The sequence below is a fragment of the Serinus canaria genome, chromosome 21 (assembly GCF_022539315.1).
Source record: "Serinus canaria isolate serCan28SL12 chromosome 21, serCan2020, whole genome shotgun sequence".
NCBI lineage: Eukaryota > Metazoa > Chordata > Aves > Passeriformes > Fringillidae > Serinus > Serinus canaria.
Genome location: NC_066334.1, coordinates 6,528,797 through 6,546,022, shown reverse-complemented (window position 1 = coordinate 6,546,022; position 17,226 = coordinate 6,528,797). Strand labels below are relative to the sequence as shown.

The 17,226-nt window shown below is 59.0% G+C and overlaps 1 protein-coding gene across 1 annotated transcript in view; it reads left to right on the top strand.

Moving 5' to 3' along the window:
- Positions 1 to 17,226, top strand: part of AGRN (agrin) — a 72,805-nt gene that overhangs the window by 24,986 nt on the left and 30,593 nt on the right. Inside the window, exons 4-8 of the mRNA XM_050982739.1 lie at positions 10,435 to 10,482; positions 13,212 to 13,427; positions 14,608 to 14,832; positions 15,446 to 15,670; positions 16,781 to 16,987. Coding sequence (XP_050838696.1) covers positions 10,435 to 10,482; positions 13,212 to 13,427; positions 14,608 to 14,832; positions 15,446 to 15,670; positions 16,781 to 16,987 — 921 coding nt within the window. The remainder of the gene's footprint in view (positions 1 to 10,434; positions 10,483 to 13,211; positions 13,428 to 14,607; positions 14,833 to 15,445; positions 15,671 to 16,780; positions 16,988 to 17,226) is intronic.

Below are 17,226 nucleotides of genomic sequence, written 5' to 3'. Positions count from 1 at the left end.
CCTCGTGCTTGCCTCATCTTCCTCTCCATCCTCAGCCTCTCACCTCCACCTCCGCCTGGGAGGGCGGGCAGGGCTCTCTGGGCTGGCACTGGGAGCAAACTGGGAGCACTGGGCTGCTCAGGGGGGAGGTTGGGCATTGCTGAGATCCAGGGAATTCCTGCCCTGGTCCTGGCTGAGCTGGGAGCTCCAGGTGGGCAGCAATTCCTTGGGAAAGTTCAGGGGAAAGCGAGGAGAGGCAGGGCTGGGTTTCAGCTGGAGGAGGGAGGGTTTAGGCTTGGCAGAATAAAGGAATTTCAGCAACGAGGGTGGCAAAGGCTGGCACTGGTGCCCAGAGGAGCTGCCCCATGCCTGGAAGTGCCCAGGGCCAGGTTGGACAGGGCTTGGCTGCCAGAGGGGCTGAGGAGAAGGGATTGGACCCCAGATTTGGGGCTGGAGCTGCTCCTCTTCCCACTTCCCTGCTCCCCCCAGGACTTCTGGGATCATTTTTTGGAGTGGGGTGGGACAAAGCTGTGCCAGCTCTGCCCACGGGTGCCAGAGGAGCTGAGGAGAAGGGATTGGACCAGGAGTGCCCCAGATTTGGGGTCGGGGCTCTTGTTCTTCCCACTCTCGAGCTCCTGTGCTCACCCCAGGAGTTTTAGGATGACTCCTAGCCCAAAGCAGCTTTTTGGGGTGATTTGAAGAGGGACAGAGCTGTGCCAGCTCTGCCCTCGGGTGCCAGAGGAGCTGAGGAGAAGGGATTGAACCAGGAGTGCCCCAGATTTGGGGCTGGAGCTGCTCCTTTTCCCACTTCTCTGCTCACCCCAGGAGTTTTAGGACCACTGCCAACCCAAAGCAGCTTTTGGGGTGCTGTGGGGTGGGACGAGGCTGTGCCAGCTCAGCTGCCCCTTGTTGCCAGAGGAGCTGAGGGGATTGAACCAGCCCCAGCTGTGGAGGAGCTGGATAAAGCCGGATTTCCTCCCTGCCCGTGGGCTGATCCCGAGGGATGTGCTGGGAGCGTGTCCCGCTGCCAGGGCATGGCCCGGGGGACACGGGGACATCGAACCCGGGGACATCGAACTGGCCGGGCAGACGCGGGCTGGCAGCGGTGGGAGGAGCACGGGGACTTTTCCCAAGCCCACAGCATCCTCTGCTGGCTGCCGCTCCCCGCTCCTCCTGCATCCAGGGAATCCCTCCCGCTTCCCGCTGGCATTCCCTGCCCGGTGTGCCAGGGGTGCCACTGCGGTGGGTGCAGGGCAGCAGCTGGGGCTGGCTGGCTGCTCTTGGCTCTCCCAGAGCTGCTGGGCAGCTGGAAAAGGGAATGGGTTCCTGGGAATGCCCTGGCTGTGCCCCGTGCAGCCCTCGAGCCCCTCTGGGTGTGATGGGCAAGTGTTGGACGTGTCCCCCCGTGTGTCCCCCTGTGTGTCCCCCTGTGTGTCCCCCCTGTGTGTCCCCTCCTCAGTGCGGGTCTCCGGAGCCGCTCCGGGCTCTGCCCCGCTCCCTCTGGAGCTCGCTGCCGAGTTCCTGCCGGCGGGAGAGGCTCGCCAGGGGCGGCAGGTGGCGGTGCGAGCCCGCGGAGCAGCGCGGCCGCCCCGGATGGGCTTCCCCTGCCGGCGGAGCCGGGCCCGCTCCTGGAGCACCGCCAGTCCCCGGGCACAGATTTGTGTCCCACCACTCCATTCTGGAGCTTTCCCACCCCTTTTCCAGGGATTTTCCATCCCTGAGCACATCTGCGTGGTGCAGGGCTGGACCTGCTTGGACAGAGTTCTTCAGAGGGGGGAAAAAACCCCTTTTTCAGAAGGGGCAGAGTTTTTTGGGAGTGCGTTTTGGGAATATTTCCTGGGGAAAAAGAAAAAAACCCCTTTTACAGAAGGGGCAGAGTTTATTTGAAATGTGTTTTGGGAATGTTCCTGGTGAAAAAACCTCTTTTTCAGAAAGGGCAGAGTTTATTGGGAGTGCAAAACCCCTTTTTCAGAAGGGGCAGAGTTTATTGGGAGCGCGTTTTGGGAATGTTTCCTGGGGAAAAAAAAAAAACCTTTTTCAGAAGGGGCAGAATTTATTGAGTGTGCAAAACCCCTTTTACAGAAGGGGCAGAGTTTTTTGGGAATGTGTTTTGGGAATGTTCGTGGGGAAAGCTCCTTTTTTCAGAAGGGGCAGAGTTTATTGGGAATGTGTTTGGGAATGTTCCTGGTGAAAAAACCCCTTTTTCAGAAAGGGCAGAGTTTCTTGGGAATGTGTTTTGGGAATGTTTCCTGGGGAAAACTCTGGGAATGTTTCCTGGGGGAAAAAAAAACCTTCTTCAGAAGGGGCAGAGTTTATTGGGAGTGCGTTTTGGGAATGTTATCTGGGGAAAACTCCTTTTTCAGAAGGGCCAGCGCTTACCCAGCACTCCGGGCGGGGCAGCGTTTATTGGGAGCGCGTTTCGGGAATGTTTTCCTGGGAATGGTGTGAATTTCCACCCCCACCCCTCCCCGCACACGCCAGCGCGGCCACCCCAGCCCCGCTCCCTCCTCTCCCTCCGAGAGCCTTTCAAAGCTCTTTATTTCCAGGCGCTGCTCAGCGGGGAGTCAAGCTGGGTCCTGCCAAGTGTTAAATGAAATAATTAAAATCCCCACTTTCCCCCCTCCCCTTCCCGCTCCTCTCTCCGTAACGCCGGTAATTAGCCGGGAAAAACTGCGGGAGGGGATGGGGAAAAAGGGAAAGGGAGAAGGAGCGAGCGCCTTTCGCAGGCTGCCTCCACCTCCTCCACCTCCTCCTCCTCCTCCTCCTCCTCCCCGGCCTCGCAGAGGCTCCGGGTGCTGTCAGATAAATCCCAATTAGCTCCCTGCCAAACAGGATTAGCGGGAAGCCAGCCAGGTGGGGAATCAGCCTGGCAACAGCAGGAGCTGCGGCTCGGAGGGCGTGACTGACAGCTGTCAATCATCCCCCCGAAGCAGCAGATCAGGTTTTTGGGAGCTGGGAGAGACGGGAAGGAATTGAAGCTCAGGCTGCTGGGGGTGCTGTCGCTTCCCAAGCTGGCAGCTCCACGCCGCGGGAATTTTGGGATGACCCCTCCCTGCTGTCCCCAGCCCCTCCTGTCACCTTCCCCCAGCCCCTCCTGTGACAGTCACAAAGCCAGGAGCTCTGGGGTGGCCGGGAGCACACACGGAGCCCTGGGTGCAGGGAACAATTCCAGGAGAAATTCCAGGCAGGATCAGCTGGGAAAGGATGGATTGTACCCTGTGAGGGGCTCCCTGGGCCACCTGTCCTTGTCCCTCCCTCCTCTGTCACAGCAGCCACCGTGGCTTTGTGCCTCCTGTCCCCTGCTGGGGCTGGCCGTGCCCTGGGCACCTGGCTGCTGCCAGGAGGAGGAGGAGGAGGAGGAGGAAGGCTGTGATGCAGGGGGATGAGGGATGAATCCATCCCTCTCCATCAGAGACAAACACCAGGCACTGGGCAGGCTCTGCGTACCTGGATTGGCTCTCCCAGCTGCCCCTTCTGGAGCCAAAGGTGACTTTTAGATCCTTTTATTTTTTGCTTTTATGGCCTTTTTTTTTTTTTTTGCTTTTATGGCTATTTTGACTTTTATGCCCATTTTGGCTTTTATAGCCCTTTTTTTTTTTTCCCCCCCCCCCCCCTTTTCTGGCCTTTTTTGCTTGGCCATCTCCTGCTGGCTCCTCCTTCCTGGCCCCTCCTTCCCCAAGGACACATCCCAAAGTGTCCAGGGAAGCTCTGGATGTCCCTGGCTGGCCAAGGGAGCAGGTGTGGCACTGGGGCTGTCACTGTCACCAAAGGGGTGGCAGCTGGGTAGCTCTGGGGACAGGGACACTGATGGACCAGAATGCCACCCCACCCTGTGTGGGGTCACAGCAGGGCAAAGGGACCCTGGCAGTGCCAGGGGCCATCCCAAATCCCACACGGGGCACAGGGTTTGGGTTTCCCAGGGGGATGAGGAGCCAGCGTGTCCGTGCTGGAGCTGGGGACACAAAGGCTGCCCCTCAAAGTGGCCCCGCGGTGGCTGCAGGGGACAGAAAGGGACGTGGCTGATTTGCATGTGAAAACAGCACGGGGAGGATGCCCTGCCCCATTCCCTCTGGGAATTGTTCACAGCCAGGCCTGGGCCCTGTCCTGGATGGCTGGGCTGGCTGTGGAGGGGACAGGGATGGGCACAGAGAGGTGACAGCAGGGCAGGGCCCAGGTGGGGGCAGCGGGCAGGAATTGGGCACCTGGGAAGGATGGAGGGGCTGGGATGGGAAGGAGGCAGGAACAGGAGAAGGATTGGGGTGCTGGGATGGGAATGATTGGGGAGCTGGGATGGGAAGGATTGGGGAGCTGGGATGGGAAGGATTGGGGACTGATGGGAATGATTGGGGAGCTGGGATGGAGGAGGAGCGAGGATGAAGTTGGGAGCTGGGATGGGAAGGATTGGGGAGCTGGGATGGGAAGGATGCAGGAGAAGGCACTGAAGGATGCAGGAGCTGGGATGGGAAGGATGCAGGATCAGCAGCAGGATTGGGGAGCTGGGATGGGAAGGATGCAGAAGGCACTGAAGGATGCAGGAGAAGGCACTGAAGGATGCAGGAGATGGGAAGGATTGCAGGAGCTGGGATGGGAAGGATGCAGGAGAAGGCACTGAAGGATGCAGGAGCTGGGATGGGAAGGATGCAGGAGCTGGGATGGGAAGGAGGCAGGAGAAGGCACTGAAGGAGGCAGGAGCTGGGATGGGAAGGATGCAGGAGAAGGCACTGAAGGATGCAGGAGCTGGGATGGGAAGGATGCAGGAGCTGGGATGGGAAGGAGGCAGGAGAAGGCACTGAAGGAGGCAGGAGCAGCAGCAGGACGCAGGGAGCAAGGCAGGTTTCTAGAGGAGCAATCTCCTGAATGTGACCTGGGGTTTTTCTCCCCCTTTTCTCTGTTTTTTTTCCCTTGGATTTGCACCTCAGGATGCTCCCAGCCCTCAGAGGGGAGCAGGGGGGGGGTTGTGGGGTGACTGGGGGGCAGCTTGTGCCCATCCCACGGGGAGCTGCAGGCTCCTGGAGGAGTGCCCTGCTGGGGACCACCCAGTGTCCCCCACGTGTCCCCGTGGGAGGGGAGGGTGGGAGGACTCTTTAATCTTTGTGTCCCTCGGGCTGCAGGTGCGTTGCCAAGGTGAGGGAAGGATTCTTGGAAGGGCTGGGAGGGGAACCTGCTCCCGGCAAAGGTTTTTGTCCCGGGTTTTTGCTTTTTGGAGGAGCGGGGAGCAGGAATCCAGTGGGAAGCAGGAATTCTGAGCAGCCCCCACAGCCCCCCGAGGGAGAGGGAAGCCCCTGGAGGCTGCAGGGGAAGCTGAGCTCCCCTCCCTGCTGCTGCTGAGCTCGGAGGGGCTCGGAGGAGCAGCTGCTCTGCCCGGAACTTCCCACTGCCCTCCCCACACCCCCAGGGTGTCCATCTGTCCTGGGAGGGCTTGGAGGATCCCTGCTGGTGCTGCCAGCCCTTCTGCAGCACCCTCCTCCCCGTTTTGGGGATAACCCAGCACCCTCCTGCCCCCGTTTTTAGGGATAACCCAGCACCCTCCTCCCCGTTTTGGGGATAACCCAGCACCCTCCTGCCCCGTTTTGGGGATAACCCAGCACCCTCCTGCCCCGTTTTGGGGATAACCCAGCACCCTCCTGCCCCGTTTTTGGGGGGATAACCCAGCACCCTCCTGCCCCGTTTTTGGGGATAACCCAGCACCCTCCTGCCCCGTTTTTGGGGGGATAACCCAGCACCCTCCTGCCCCGTTTTTAGGAAACCCAGCACCCTCCTGCCCCGTTTTTGGGGGTAACCCAGCACCCTCCTCCCCGTTTTTGGGGGATAACCCAGCACCCTCCTGCCCCGTTTTTGGGGATAACCCAGCACCCTCCTGCCCCGTTTTTGGGGGGATAACCCAGCACCCTCCTGCCCCGTTTTTAGGGATAACCCAGCCCCTGGCGTGGCACAGCCGTGGGCTCAGCCCGGGTTCTCTGTCCCCTTCCTCTTGGGGGGTTTTCCTGCAGCCTCCAGAGCTGCCCAGTTCCTCCCTGGTGAGGAAGAGCTCGGCTGTGGTGGCTGGGAAACGAACCCAGCGTGTCCTGGTGCCCTGACAGTGCCATTCCAGCGGCAGGGAACGTGTTTGTGTTTTGCCAGGAATGCCACCCTGGCCGAGGGCGGGGTGAGCTCCTGGATTTGTCTTTGGGGCGGCAGCAATCCCTGCCCGGGGCTGTGGCAGCGCTCTCAGCCCATTGTTGGACCTTCCCCTCGCTCTGGCTTTCACCCAGCCCTGCTGGTGGCACCTTCCCCATCCCTGCGGCCGAGAGGGGAGCAGGAAAAGCCGGGAGCCCCCAGGGATGGAGCATTTCAATCCCTGCTCCTTTTTCCCCGCTGGTTTTGGGGAGTCCGCGCCGATAACATCCTAAAAAATAATACCGGGGTTCTCTCCCGCTGTTCCCGTGGCTCTGCCGCCCCCGGGGGTCTCTCGGGGGGCGATGCCGGCGGAGGTGCGAGCAGGCGGAGGGGCTGAGCGCCCACCGCTCCCTGCTCATCCCGGGGGGTCCCGGGGAGGGTCCCCCCGCCCTTCCCTGCGCTGCCCACGCCGTGTCGGGTGGGGAGCGGCTCCTGCGCGACCCCCGCCGCCCCCGCTCTTTGTCTGCGCCGCGCCCCTGCGCCCCCGCTCCCCTTTGTTGGCCGCCAAAGGAGCGCTCGGAGGGGCTCTCGCCGCCCCCCCCTCGCCGGGGTCGGGCCGAGGGGCGGCGGGCGGAGGGAGGGAGGGGAGGGGAGGGAGGGCTGCAGGGCGGGGGGGCGCTCCGTGCTCGCTCCGCGCTGCCGCTCCCTTGTCTGATGCTGCGCGGCGCCTTCCCCGCGCGGGGGGCGCACGGAGACCACCGGGATTAGGGATCCACCTCCCTCCCACCCACCCATCCATCCTCCCTCCCTCCCTCCCTCCCTCCCTCCCTCCCTCCCTCCCAGCCGCTCCATGCCGGGCTCCGCGCGGAGCCGCGCTCCGGCCGGGCGGCACCGGCATGTCCGAGCGGCGTGAGGCGGGCACCGGCCCCCGCCCGGGCCGAGCCGGGCCCCTGCCCGCCGGGCCGAGCCTCGGCAAGGCGCTGGAGAGCCGGGCTGGCCCGGGGAGGGAGCGGGGATGGAGCTGAGAGGAGCCTCGGAGGGCGAGAGGGAGCGTCTGCCTTGGGCTGAGCGCGGCGCGGCTGAGCTGCATCCCTGAATCCTTGGGCTGCTCCCGAATCCTTGGCTGCTCTGGGAATTTTGGGTTTCTCCCGGAATCCTTGGGCTGATCCCAGAATCTTGGTTGCTCCTGGAATCCTTTGGGCTGATCCTGGAATTTTGAGCTTCTGCTGGAATCCTTGGGCTGCTCCCGGAATCCTTGGCTGCTCCCGGAATTTTGGGCTTCTCTGGGAATCCTTGGGCTGCTCCCGGAATCTTGGCTGCTCCTGGAAATTTGGCTGCTCCTGGAATTTTGGGTTTTTCCTGGAATCTTGGCTGCTCCTGGCTGCAGGGACCTGCGGAGGGTCAGAGGCTGCTGGATGAGCCCTGGAGGAGCTGCTGGACAGCGCAGGGAGCTCCGTGTGCCCGGAGTGAGGCCGGCCTGGATCTGAGAGGTGATCCCGGAGAATCCGAGAGGTTATCCTGGAGGATCCTAGAAGATATCCCGGAGGATCCCAGAGGATATTCCAGAGGATCTGAGAGGTTATTGTGGAGGATCTGAGAGGATATCCTGGAGGATCTGAGAGGTTATTGTGGAGAATCCCAGAGATTATCCTGAAGGATCTTAGAGGATATCCTGGAGGATCTGAGAGGTGATCCTGGAGGATCCCAGAGGATATCCCGGAGGACCTGAGAGGTTATCCAGGAGGATCCCAGAAGATATCCCAGAGGACAGCGATATTCCCAACCCTGGGAGCACTCCTGTGCTGTCCCTGTCCCCGCACTGCTCCTGCTGTGACATTCCCACCGTTCCCACCCCGTCCTTGTCCTGCTGGGCTCAGCCACGGATTTGGAGCCCTCGGCACCAGGATTTTGGTTTGCTTTCTGGGCATTTTGGTTTGCTTCCTTCAAGCACCCCTGGATTGACACCTCGGAGCTGGCTGAGCGTCCCTGTGCCGCTGGAACTGTCCCCAAGCTGTCCCCAAGGCCACGCCTCTGCCATGGCATCGCCGGGCACAGAGTCCTGAAGGTGCCCCCATCCTGCTGCCAGCCGAGATGGGAACCTCTGGGAAAACTTAAACTGCCAAAAACGCCTGGGGAGAGAGGAGAGGGATCCAGGGGAGCCTGGTGGTGACTCCTGGGGGTGTGAGAGCCCAGCATGACAGCGTGCCAGTACCCCATGGCGCCGGGGGCCCTGGAGCGGGACCGGCTGTACCAGCACAAGGTGTCCCTGGTGGTTCGCTATTTCATGATCCCCTGCAACATCTGCCTCATCCTGCTGGCCACCTCCACGCTGGGATTCGCCGTGCTGCTCTTCCTCAATAACTGTAGGTGTCCCCCAGAGGGCAGCGTGGCCACCAGCTGGGCTCCCCGGGCCACCAGCTGGGCTCCTCCCGGCGCTCCTGGCTGCGCTGGGGACAATCCCGGCACTGGCAGCTCCCTGCCCCACTTTTCCCTGGCAGGGAAGGGGGAGCAGAGCTGGGAGGGCGGCGCTGCGTGGGCCAGGACAGCTCCCACCTGCTGCTGCTGCTGCTGCTGCTGCTGCTGCTGCTGCTGCTGGCAGGCTCCATCCCAAATCTGGGTGGGGAGCTGGGCATGGGGGATTTGGGAACGGCTGGAGATGATCCAGGGGATGTGAGGATTTGGGAAGGGCAGGAGATGATCCAGGGGGTGTGAGGATTTGGGAAGGGCTGGTGATGATCAGGGGCATGTGAGGACTTGGGAAGGGCTGGAGATGATCCAGGGTATGTGAAGATTTGGGAAGGGCTGGAGATGATCCAGGGGATGTGAGGATTTGGGAAGGGCTGGTGATGATCCAGGGGATGTGAGGATTTGGGAAGGGCAGGAGATGATCCAGGGGATGTGAGGATTTGGGAAGGGCTGGAGATGATCCAGGGGGATGTGAGGATTTGGGAAGGGCAGGAGATGATCAGGGGGATGTGAGGATTTGGGAAGGGCTGGAGATGATCCAGGGGGATGTGAGGATTTGGGAAGGGCTGGTGATGATCCAGGGGGTGTAAGGATTTGGGAAGGGCTGGTGATGATCAGGGGGTGTAAGGATTTGGGAAGGGCTGGTGATGATCAGGGGGATGTGAGGATTTGGGAAGGGCTGGTGATGATCAGGGGGATGTGAGGATCTGGAAGGGCTGGTGCAGGTGATGATTGGGGGATGTGAGGCTTTGGGAAGGGCAGGAGATGATCTGGGAGATGTGAGGATTTGGGAAGGGCAGGAGATGATCCAGGGGGATGTGAGGATTTGGGAAGGGCAGGAGATGATCCCAGAGGGGGATGTGAGGATTTGGGAAGGGCAGGAGATGATCAGGGGGATGTGAGGATTTGGGAAGGGCAGGAGATGATCTGGGAGATGTGAGGATTCCCCTGAGGTCTGGCTGTGAATCTGATCCCTGCTGCAGCTGGCTCGATCCCACCCCTGGGTGTGGATCCAGGTATTTCTGCCGGGCTCCTGCTCCCCTTCCATCCTCAGGCCTGGCTGTGGGGAAAGCCCTGGAGGGCAGGCAGATCCTCCAGCCCAGCCCTGGGGTGTGCAGCCCCTCCTGGGGGAGCTGAGCTCGGGGATGGACCCACGGGAGCCTCCAGGGAGCCTGGAGCGTGCTGGGCTGTGGGGTCATCTGCCACAGCCCAGCCCCATCCCAAATCCCGGGCTTTGGGAGGTTCCCCTGCAGCCTGGGAGGGGTTTTGGAGCCTGAGGGAGCTCAGCTCAGCTCCCCCACTGCTCCATCAGGGTCCCCAAACAGAGGGGTGGCCGGTGACCCTGGCTTGGGGACCTCGCAGTTCTGCCACCCCTGTCTCCCACTTTTTGGGGGCTGCAGCATTCCTGCTCTGGGATAATTCCTGCTCTGGGATCAGCTGCCAGGTGTGTGGGGGGATCCACAGCAGGACTGGCCTGGGAGCCCCCAGGAGATGGGGCAGGACAGGCTGGGGCAGGTCCAGCCCTGCCACGCACCAGGGGCTGCTCCAGATCCTGGTCAGAGACGCTCCCCTGGCACCTGGGGCTGTTCCAGACTGGCTTTGGGGGTTCCTGACTCCTCCTGGGAGCCAAAGCTGCTCGAGGAGGGATGAAACACCATCCCAAAAAGGGCTGGGGGCAGGGTTGTGCCTGTGACAGCTCCAGTGGGACCTGGGGCCATCCCAAACTGGGTTTTGGTGACGCTGCCTCCCCTTCCTGCTGCTCCCTCCTGCTTCCAGGAGCTCCTGGGAGCCAAACCTGCTCGAGGAGGGATGAAACACCATCCCAAAAAGGGCTGGGGGCAGGGTTGTGCCCGAGGAACCCGCGACAGCTCCGTGGTTTTTGTTTCCTTGCAGACAAACCCAACAGTTACTTCACGCAGACGCCGCCGCCGCCGCGGGATGGTGAGTGCAGAGTGTCCCCAAAGCCCTGGGGACAGCAGCAGCCACTCCTGGGCTGGCCCTGCCCTCAGGGGACATCTCCTGACCCCAGTGACCCCTGGGGATTTGGGTGAGGAGGGAGGGCGGCAACACCCAGGGCTCCCTTTCCAGGGATTTTCCTGGGATTCAGGATTTGGGTGAGGAAGGCAGGCAGGAACCCCTCAGTGCTCCCTTTTCCAGGGATTTTCCTGGGATTCAGGATCTGAGTGAGGAAGGCAGGCAGGAACCCCTCAGGGCTCCCTTTTCCAGGGATTTTCCTGGGATGCAGGATCTGGGTGAGGAGGGAAGGCAGGAACCCCTCAGGGCTCCCTTTCCAGGGATTTTCCTGGGATGCAGGATCTGGGTGAGGAAGGCAGGCAGTGCCCCTCAGTGCTCCCTTTCCAGGGATTTTCCTGGGATTCAGGATTTGGGTGAGGAAGGCAGGCAGGAACCCCTCAGTGCTCCCTTTTCCAGGGATTTTCCTGGGATTCAGGATTTGAGTGAGGAAGGCAGGCAGGAACCCCTCAGTGCTCCCTTTTCCAGGGATTTTCCTGGGATTCAGGATCTGGGTGAGGAAGGCAGGCAGTGCCCCTCAGTGCTCCCTTTCCAGGGATTTTCCAGGGATTCAGGATTTGGGTGAGGAAGGCAGGCAGGAACCCCTCAGTGCTCCCTTTCCAGGGATTTTCCAGGGATTCAGGATTTGGGTGAGGAAGGCAGGCAGTGCCCCTCAGGGCTCCCTTTTCCAGGGATTTTCCAGGGATTCAGGATTTGGGTGAGGAAGGCAGGCAGTGCCCCTCAGTGCTCCCTTTTCCAGGGATTTTCCTGGGATGCAGGATCTGGGTGAGGAAGGCAGGCAGGAACCCCTCAGTGCTCCCTTTCCAGGGATTTTCCTGGGATTCAGGATTTGGGTGAGGAAGGCAGGCAGGAACCCCTCAGTGCTCCCTTTTCCAGTGATTTTCCTGGGATTCAGGATCTGGGTGAGGAAGGAGAGCAGGACCCCTCAGTGCTCCCTTTCCAGGGATTTTCCTGGGATTCAGGATTTGGGTGAGGAGGGAGGCAGGACCCCTCAGGCTCCCTTTTCCAGGGATTTTCCTGGGATCAGGATTTGGTGAGGAAGGCAGGCAGGAACCCCTCAGTGCTCCCTTTCCAGGGATTTTCCTGGGATTCAGGATCTGGGTGAGGAGGCAGGCAGGAACCCCTCAGGGCTCCCTTTTCCAGGGATTTTCCTGGCTGGAAGCAGGGAAGGGCTGGAAAAGGTGAATTTCCTGCAGCCTTGCATTTTCATCATTGCTCTCCCACCTTTCCTCTGCTTTCACTGAGAACTTTGGGTTGGGTTTGTTGTTTTTTTTTCTTTTACATTTTTGTGAGGTTCTTATCAGCCTCGGGAGCTGCAGGATGCAGGGCAGGCAAGCCCAGGCTGAGATAAAACCATCCCAGGAGCTTTGTTCCCTTTTAAAACCAGGCTTAACCCCCCTGCCTTTGCTGGCAGCTCTCCCCCCACCTTCACGTGCACAGATAAGAGCCCAGCAAAAAGAAAGCAGCAGCACCAATTCATAACCTGCTCATTGATTTTTTTTCCCTTTTTTCCCTTTTTTCCCTTTTGTTTCCCTTGTGTCCCTTATTTTCCCCTTATTTTGTCCCTTTGTTTCACTTTTGTTCCCTGTTTTTTTCCCTTTTGTTTCCCTTTTTTTCCCTTTTTCCCCTTTTTTTTCCCTTTTTCCACTTTTCCCTTTTTCCCCTTTTTCCCCTTTTTTCCCCTTTTTTCCCCTTTTTTTTCCCCTTTTTTTTCTCCTTTTTTCCCCTTTTTTTCCCCTTTTTTCCCCTTTTTTTTCCCTTTTTTTCCCTTTTTTTTCCCTTTTTTTTCCTAATTTTTGCCTCCCCTGCTGGGATGGGGTGGAGGGGAGAAAAGGACGTGAGATAAAATGTGATTAATCTATAATTAGCCCCAGGGAAAGGCATCTCGAGCGAAAAATAAACCCCCACGTGGGTGGAACTCCTTGCTCAGGGCTCCAAAACATGAACAGCCCGGCCCAGGCAGATGCCAGACTTCCAAAAGATCCCTGCTGCTCCCACGGGAGAGGGAGAGAATTCCTGCTGGGGGGTGTGGGAGGGGTTTGGGGGGGCAGGGGGCACCGGGAGAGGGGGCCTGGGGGGGGGTCCGTGTGCTTTGGGACGGGGTTTGGGCTGGGAAAACGCTGGGATTTGGATGGGGTTGGCTCAGGAGCTGGGGGGGTGAAGGGCTGGAGAAACCCAGAGGTTTGGGGAGGTCCCAAAGCTGAGCAGGGTCACTGTCCAGCCTAACAAAGCCAGAGTTAGAGTTTGGGGTGCAGGAAGGGCTGCAGAGCTGGGCAGGGTCACTGTCCAGCCTAACAAAGCCAGAGTTAAAGTTTGGGGTGCAGGAAGGGCTGCAGAGCTGGGCAGGGTCACTGTCCAGCCTAACAAAGCCAGAGCTCAGGTTTGGGGTGCAGGAAGGGGCATGGGATGTCCCTGTGCCCACACGTGTCCCTGTGCCCACACGTGTCCCTGTGCCTGCAGGGTGCCAGGGGATGCTCTGTGGGTTCGGAGCCATGTGTCTGTGCCCACACGTGTCCCTGTGCCCGCAGGGTGCCAGGGGATGCTCTGTGGGTTTGGTGCCATGTGTGTGTCCCTGTGCCCACACATGTCCCTGTGCCCACGGGATGTCCCTGTGCCCACATGTGTCCCTGTGCCCGCAGGGTGCCAGGGGATGCTCTGTGGCTTTGGGGCCGTGTGCGAGCGCAGCCCCTCGGAGCCGGGCCAGGCCTCGTGCGTGTGCAGGAAGGGTCCCTGTGCCCCCGTGGTGGCCCCGGTGTGCGGCTCCGACCACTCCACCTACAGCAACGAGTGCGAGCTGGACAGGGCCCAGTGCAACCAGCAGAGGAGGATCAAGGTGGTCAGCAAGGGACCCTGCGGTGAGTGAGGGACCCTGGCTGTCCCCAGGGCGGGCAGGGACACTGGGGGGTGGGGCTGGAGGGGTGGGCACAGGGCTGGGGGCACTGCGGGGTCGTCAGAGCTGCCTGGGGGTCAGCAGAGAGTGATGAGGAGGAGGAATGGTGGGGAAAGGATGGAGGAGTGGTGGGGAAAGGATGGAGGAATGGTGGGAAAGGATGGAGGAATGGTGGGGAAAGAATGGAGGAATGGTGGGGAAAGGATGGAGGAATGGTGGGGAAAGGATGGAGGAATGGTGGGGAAAGGATGGCGGCCTGGTGGGAATCATGATGGAGGATGGTGGGGAGAATGGAGATGGTGGGGCAAGGATGGAGGCATGGTGGGGAAAGGATGGCGGAATGGTGGGGACCGGATGGCGGACTGGTGGGGCACGGCTGGAGGCATGGTGGGATTGAGGCGGATGTGGGCAGCTGGGTGGGGACCGGCTGGGGAATGGTGGGGCACGGCTGGAGGCATGGTGGGGCAGGCTGGCGGATGGTGGGGACCGGCTGGCGGCCTGGTGGGGACCGGCTGGCGGCATGGTGGGGCACGGATGGCGGCCTGGTGGGGCACGGCTGGCGGCGTGGTGGGGCACGGCTGGCGGCGTGGTGGGGCACGGCTGGAGGCCTGGTGGGGCACGGCTGGCGGCATGGTGGGGCATCATGCTGGCGGCTGGTGGGGAAAGGATGAGGAATGGTGGGGAAATGATGGAGGAGTGGTGGGGAAAGGATGGAGAAATGATGGCCACAGGCTGGGCCAGGGACACCAAAGGCTGGGAAGGGACCCCCCCAAAGCTCTGCTTTGGGGATCAGCAAACTGTGAGCAGGAAAAGCAATGGAAAATTATCCATTGCTGCTGGATTGGGGCATTTGGAGGGATGGATTTGGGGGATAGTAGGAGTTGTTCCACGAGATATTTGGGTTATTCCACAAGAGGAACAGGACATCCCGTGCCGTGCCCTCACTCGTGTCCCCTCCTCCGTCCCTCAGGCTCCAAGAATCTACTGAAGCTATGGAAAATTGCTGCTGGATTGGGGCTTTTGGAGGGATGGATTTTGGGGATATTGGGATATATTGGGGTTATTCCATGAGAGAAATGGGACATCCCATGCCGTGTCCTCACCCGTGCCGTGCCCTCACCCGTGTCCCCTCCTGTGTCCCTCAGGCTCCAAGGACCCCTGTGCAGAGGTGACGTGCAGCTTCGGCAGCACCTGTGTCCCCTCCCCTGACGGCCAGGGTGCCAAGTGCGTGTGTCCCTCGTCGTGCAGCGGCGTGGCCGAGAGCCCCGTGTGCGGCAGCGACGGCCGCGACTACCGCAGCCAGTGCCACCTCAACAAGCACGCCTGTGACAAGCAGGAGAACGTCTTCAAGAAGTTCGATGGCCCCTGTGGTGAGCAGGGGCTCAAACGCCTCGGGGAGGAGGGGGTTAAAGGCTGTGCCCACCCAGGGTGGGGTGTTGGGGGTGGGAGAGGGGTTGAGGAGGGGGCTGTCGGATCAGGAGGGTCAGTGGGGGCTGGAAAGGGAAGGTTTGGGGAGGGAAGGGGGAGGGAGTGACTCCTTGGGACACAAGGGGAGATTTGGGGGTCCCCAAAGGGAAGGAGCTGAGCCTGGGAAGCCCCAATTTGGGCAGGGAGTGACCCCATGGGACACAGAGAGGATTTGGGGGCTCTGGGGCCATGCAGGGAAGGAGCAGAACCTGGGAAGTCCTGATTTGGGCAGGGAGTGACCCCATGGGACACAAGGGGAGATTTGGGGGCTCTGGGGCCGTGCAGGGAAGGAGCAGAACCTGGCACCCGCGGTGTGGGCAGGGAGTGACTCCTTGGGAGACAAGGGGAGATTTGGGGGCTCTTGGGGAAGGAGGCGAGCCGGGGAAGCCACGGTGTGGGCAGGGAGTGACTCCTTGGGACACAAGGGAGACTTGGTGGCTCTTGGGGACGGAGGCGAGCCCGGGAAGCCGCGGTGTGGGCAGGCAGGGCGTGACCCCGGGCTCCCCTCCGTGCCAGACCCGTGCCAGGCCGTGCCGAGCGAGCCGGGCCGCGTGTGCCGGGTGAACCCGCGGACGCGGCGGGCGGAGCTGCTGCCCCGGCCCGAGGGCTGTCCCCCGGGCAGGGACCCCGTGTGCGGCGACGACGGCGTCACCTACGAGAGCGAGTGCGCCATGGCCCGCTCGGGGGCCATCCGCGGCATGGAGATCCAGAAGGTGCGCTCGGGGCAGTGCCAGCCGCAGGGTGAGTCCCGCCCTCCTCCTCCTCCTCCTCCTCCTCCTCCTCCTCCTCTCCCGGAGCATCCCCTGGGTGCCTACAACAGAGGCTAGAGGCTGTATTCTTTTTAAATAGCAGTGGTTCTTTGCTAAGTACATTATGTTCTTTTTAATGTATTCTGTAATATACTAATGTATAAAAATAGTAATATACCATATTAATATATTTATACATTGGTATGAATATATTCCTATATTCTACATATAATATATAACGCTATATTATACATATAATACATCATTCGTATATTATGCATATAATATATAACATATACATATAATACATCATTCATATATTATACATATATAACGTTATATATTATACATATAATACATCATTAGGACATTATACATATAGCATATAACATTATATAACTATATAATAAAATATTAAGTATTTATTAAATCTATTAAATAGTAATTTATAATTAATAAATAATTTATCAAATGATATGAATCAAAAGTTATATGTTGATAATATATGGTATAAATTATATATAAAAATAGAATTATAGTATATAAATTTATGAATATATAAGTACATATATAATCTATTAATTATGTTATATTATAGAATACATAATATAAATTAAATATATAGAAATTACAATATTATAATAGAAAAAGATAGAAATAGAAAAATACATATAATATATTATATTATATATTATATATTTTATAATACATTATATGAATACTCATAATAATAATATATACATAATGTATAAATGTATAATGTAGAATTATTATGTATAATTAATATAATTTATTATAAGACACTATATATTAATATAAAAGCCTAAACGTAAGGCATCAGTACAGAACCTGAAAAACATAAAAGTTAAAACTTAAAACATCAGTACAGAACCTGGAAAATCTATTTAAAAAATTCAGCAGAGAACCTGAAAAATATTTTAAAAAATACCAAAAAAATCCCCTCAAGTATCAGTACAGAACCTGAAAAATATATTTAAAAAATCAGTAGAGAACCTGAAAAATATTTTTAAAAAAAAGCCACTTGAGCAGCGCGGTGCGGCGGTGCCGGGCGGGCTGTGACGCGGTGCCCGTCCCCACGCAGACCAGTGCCAGGAGCCGTGCCAGCTGGGCGCCGTGTGCCTGAACCGGCGCGGGGCCGCGCGCTGCTCCTGCGAGCGCATCGCCTGCGACGGCGCCTTCCGGCCCCTGTGCGCCCGCGACGGCCGCACCTACGGCAGCGACTGCCAGCGCCGCCGCGCCGAGTGCCTGCAGCAGCAGCACATCCCCGCCCGCCACAGCGGGCCCTGCGGTGAGCCACGGGCACCGGGCCTGGTGTCATGGAGGGGTGGTGGGCCCTGAGTTGGCCTGTAGGGGTGGTGTCATGTGGGGATGGTGGGCCCCAACTTGGCCTGTAGGGTTGGTAGGCCCTGAGTTGTCCCACAGGGATGGTGTCATGTGGGGATGGTGGGCCACAAGTTGGCCTGTAGGGTTGGTGTCATGTGGGGATGGTGGGCCCTGAGTTGTCCTGTAGAGGTGGTGTCATGTGGG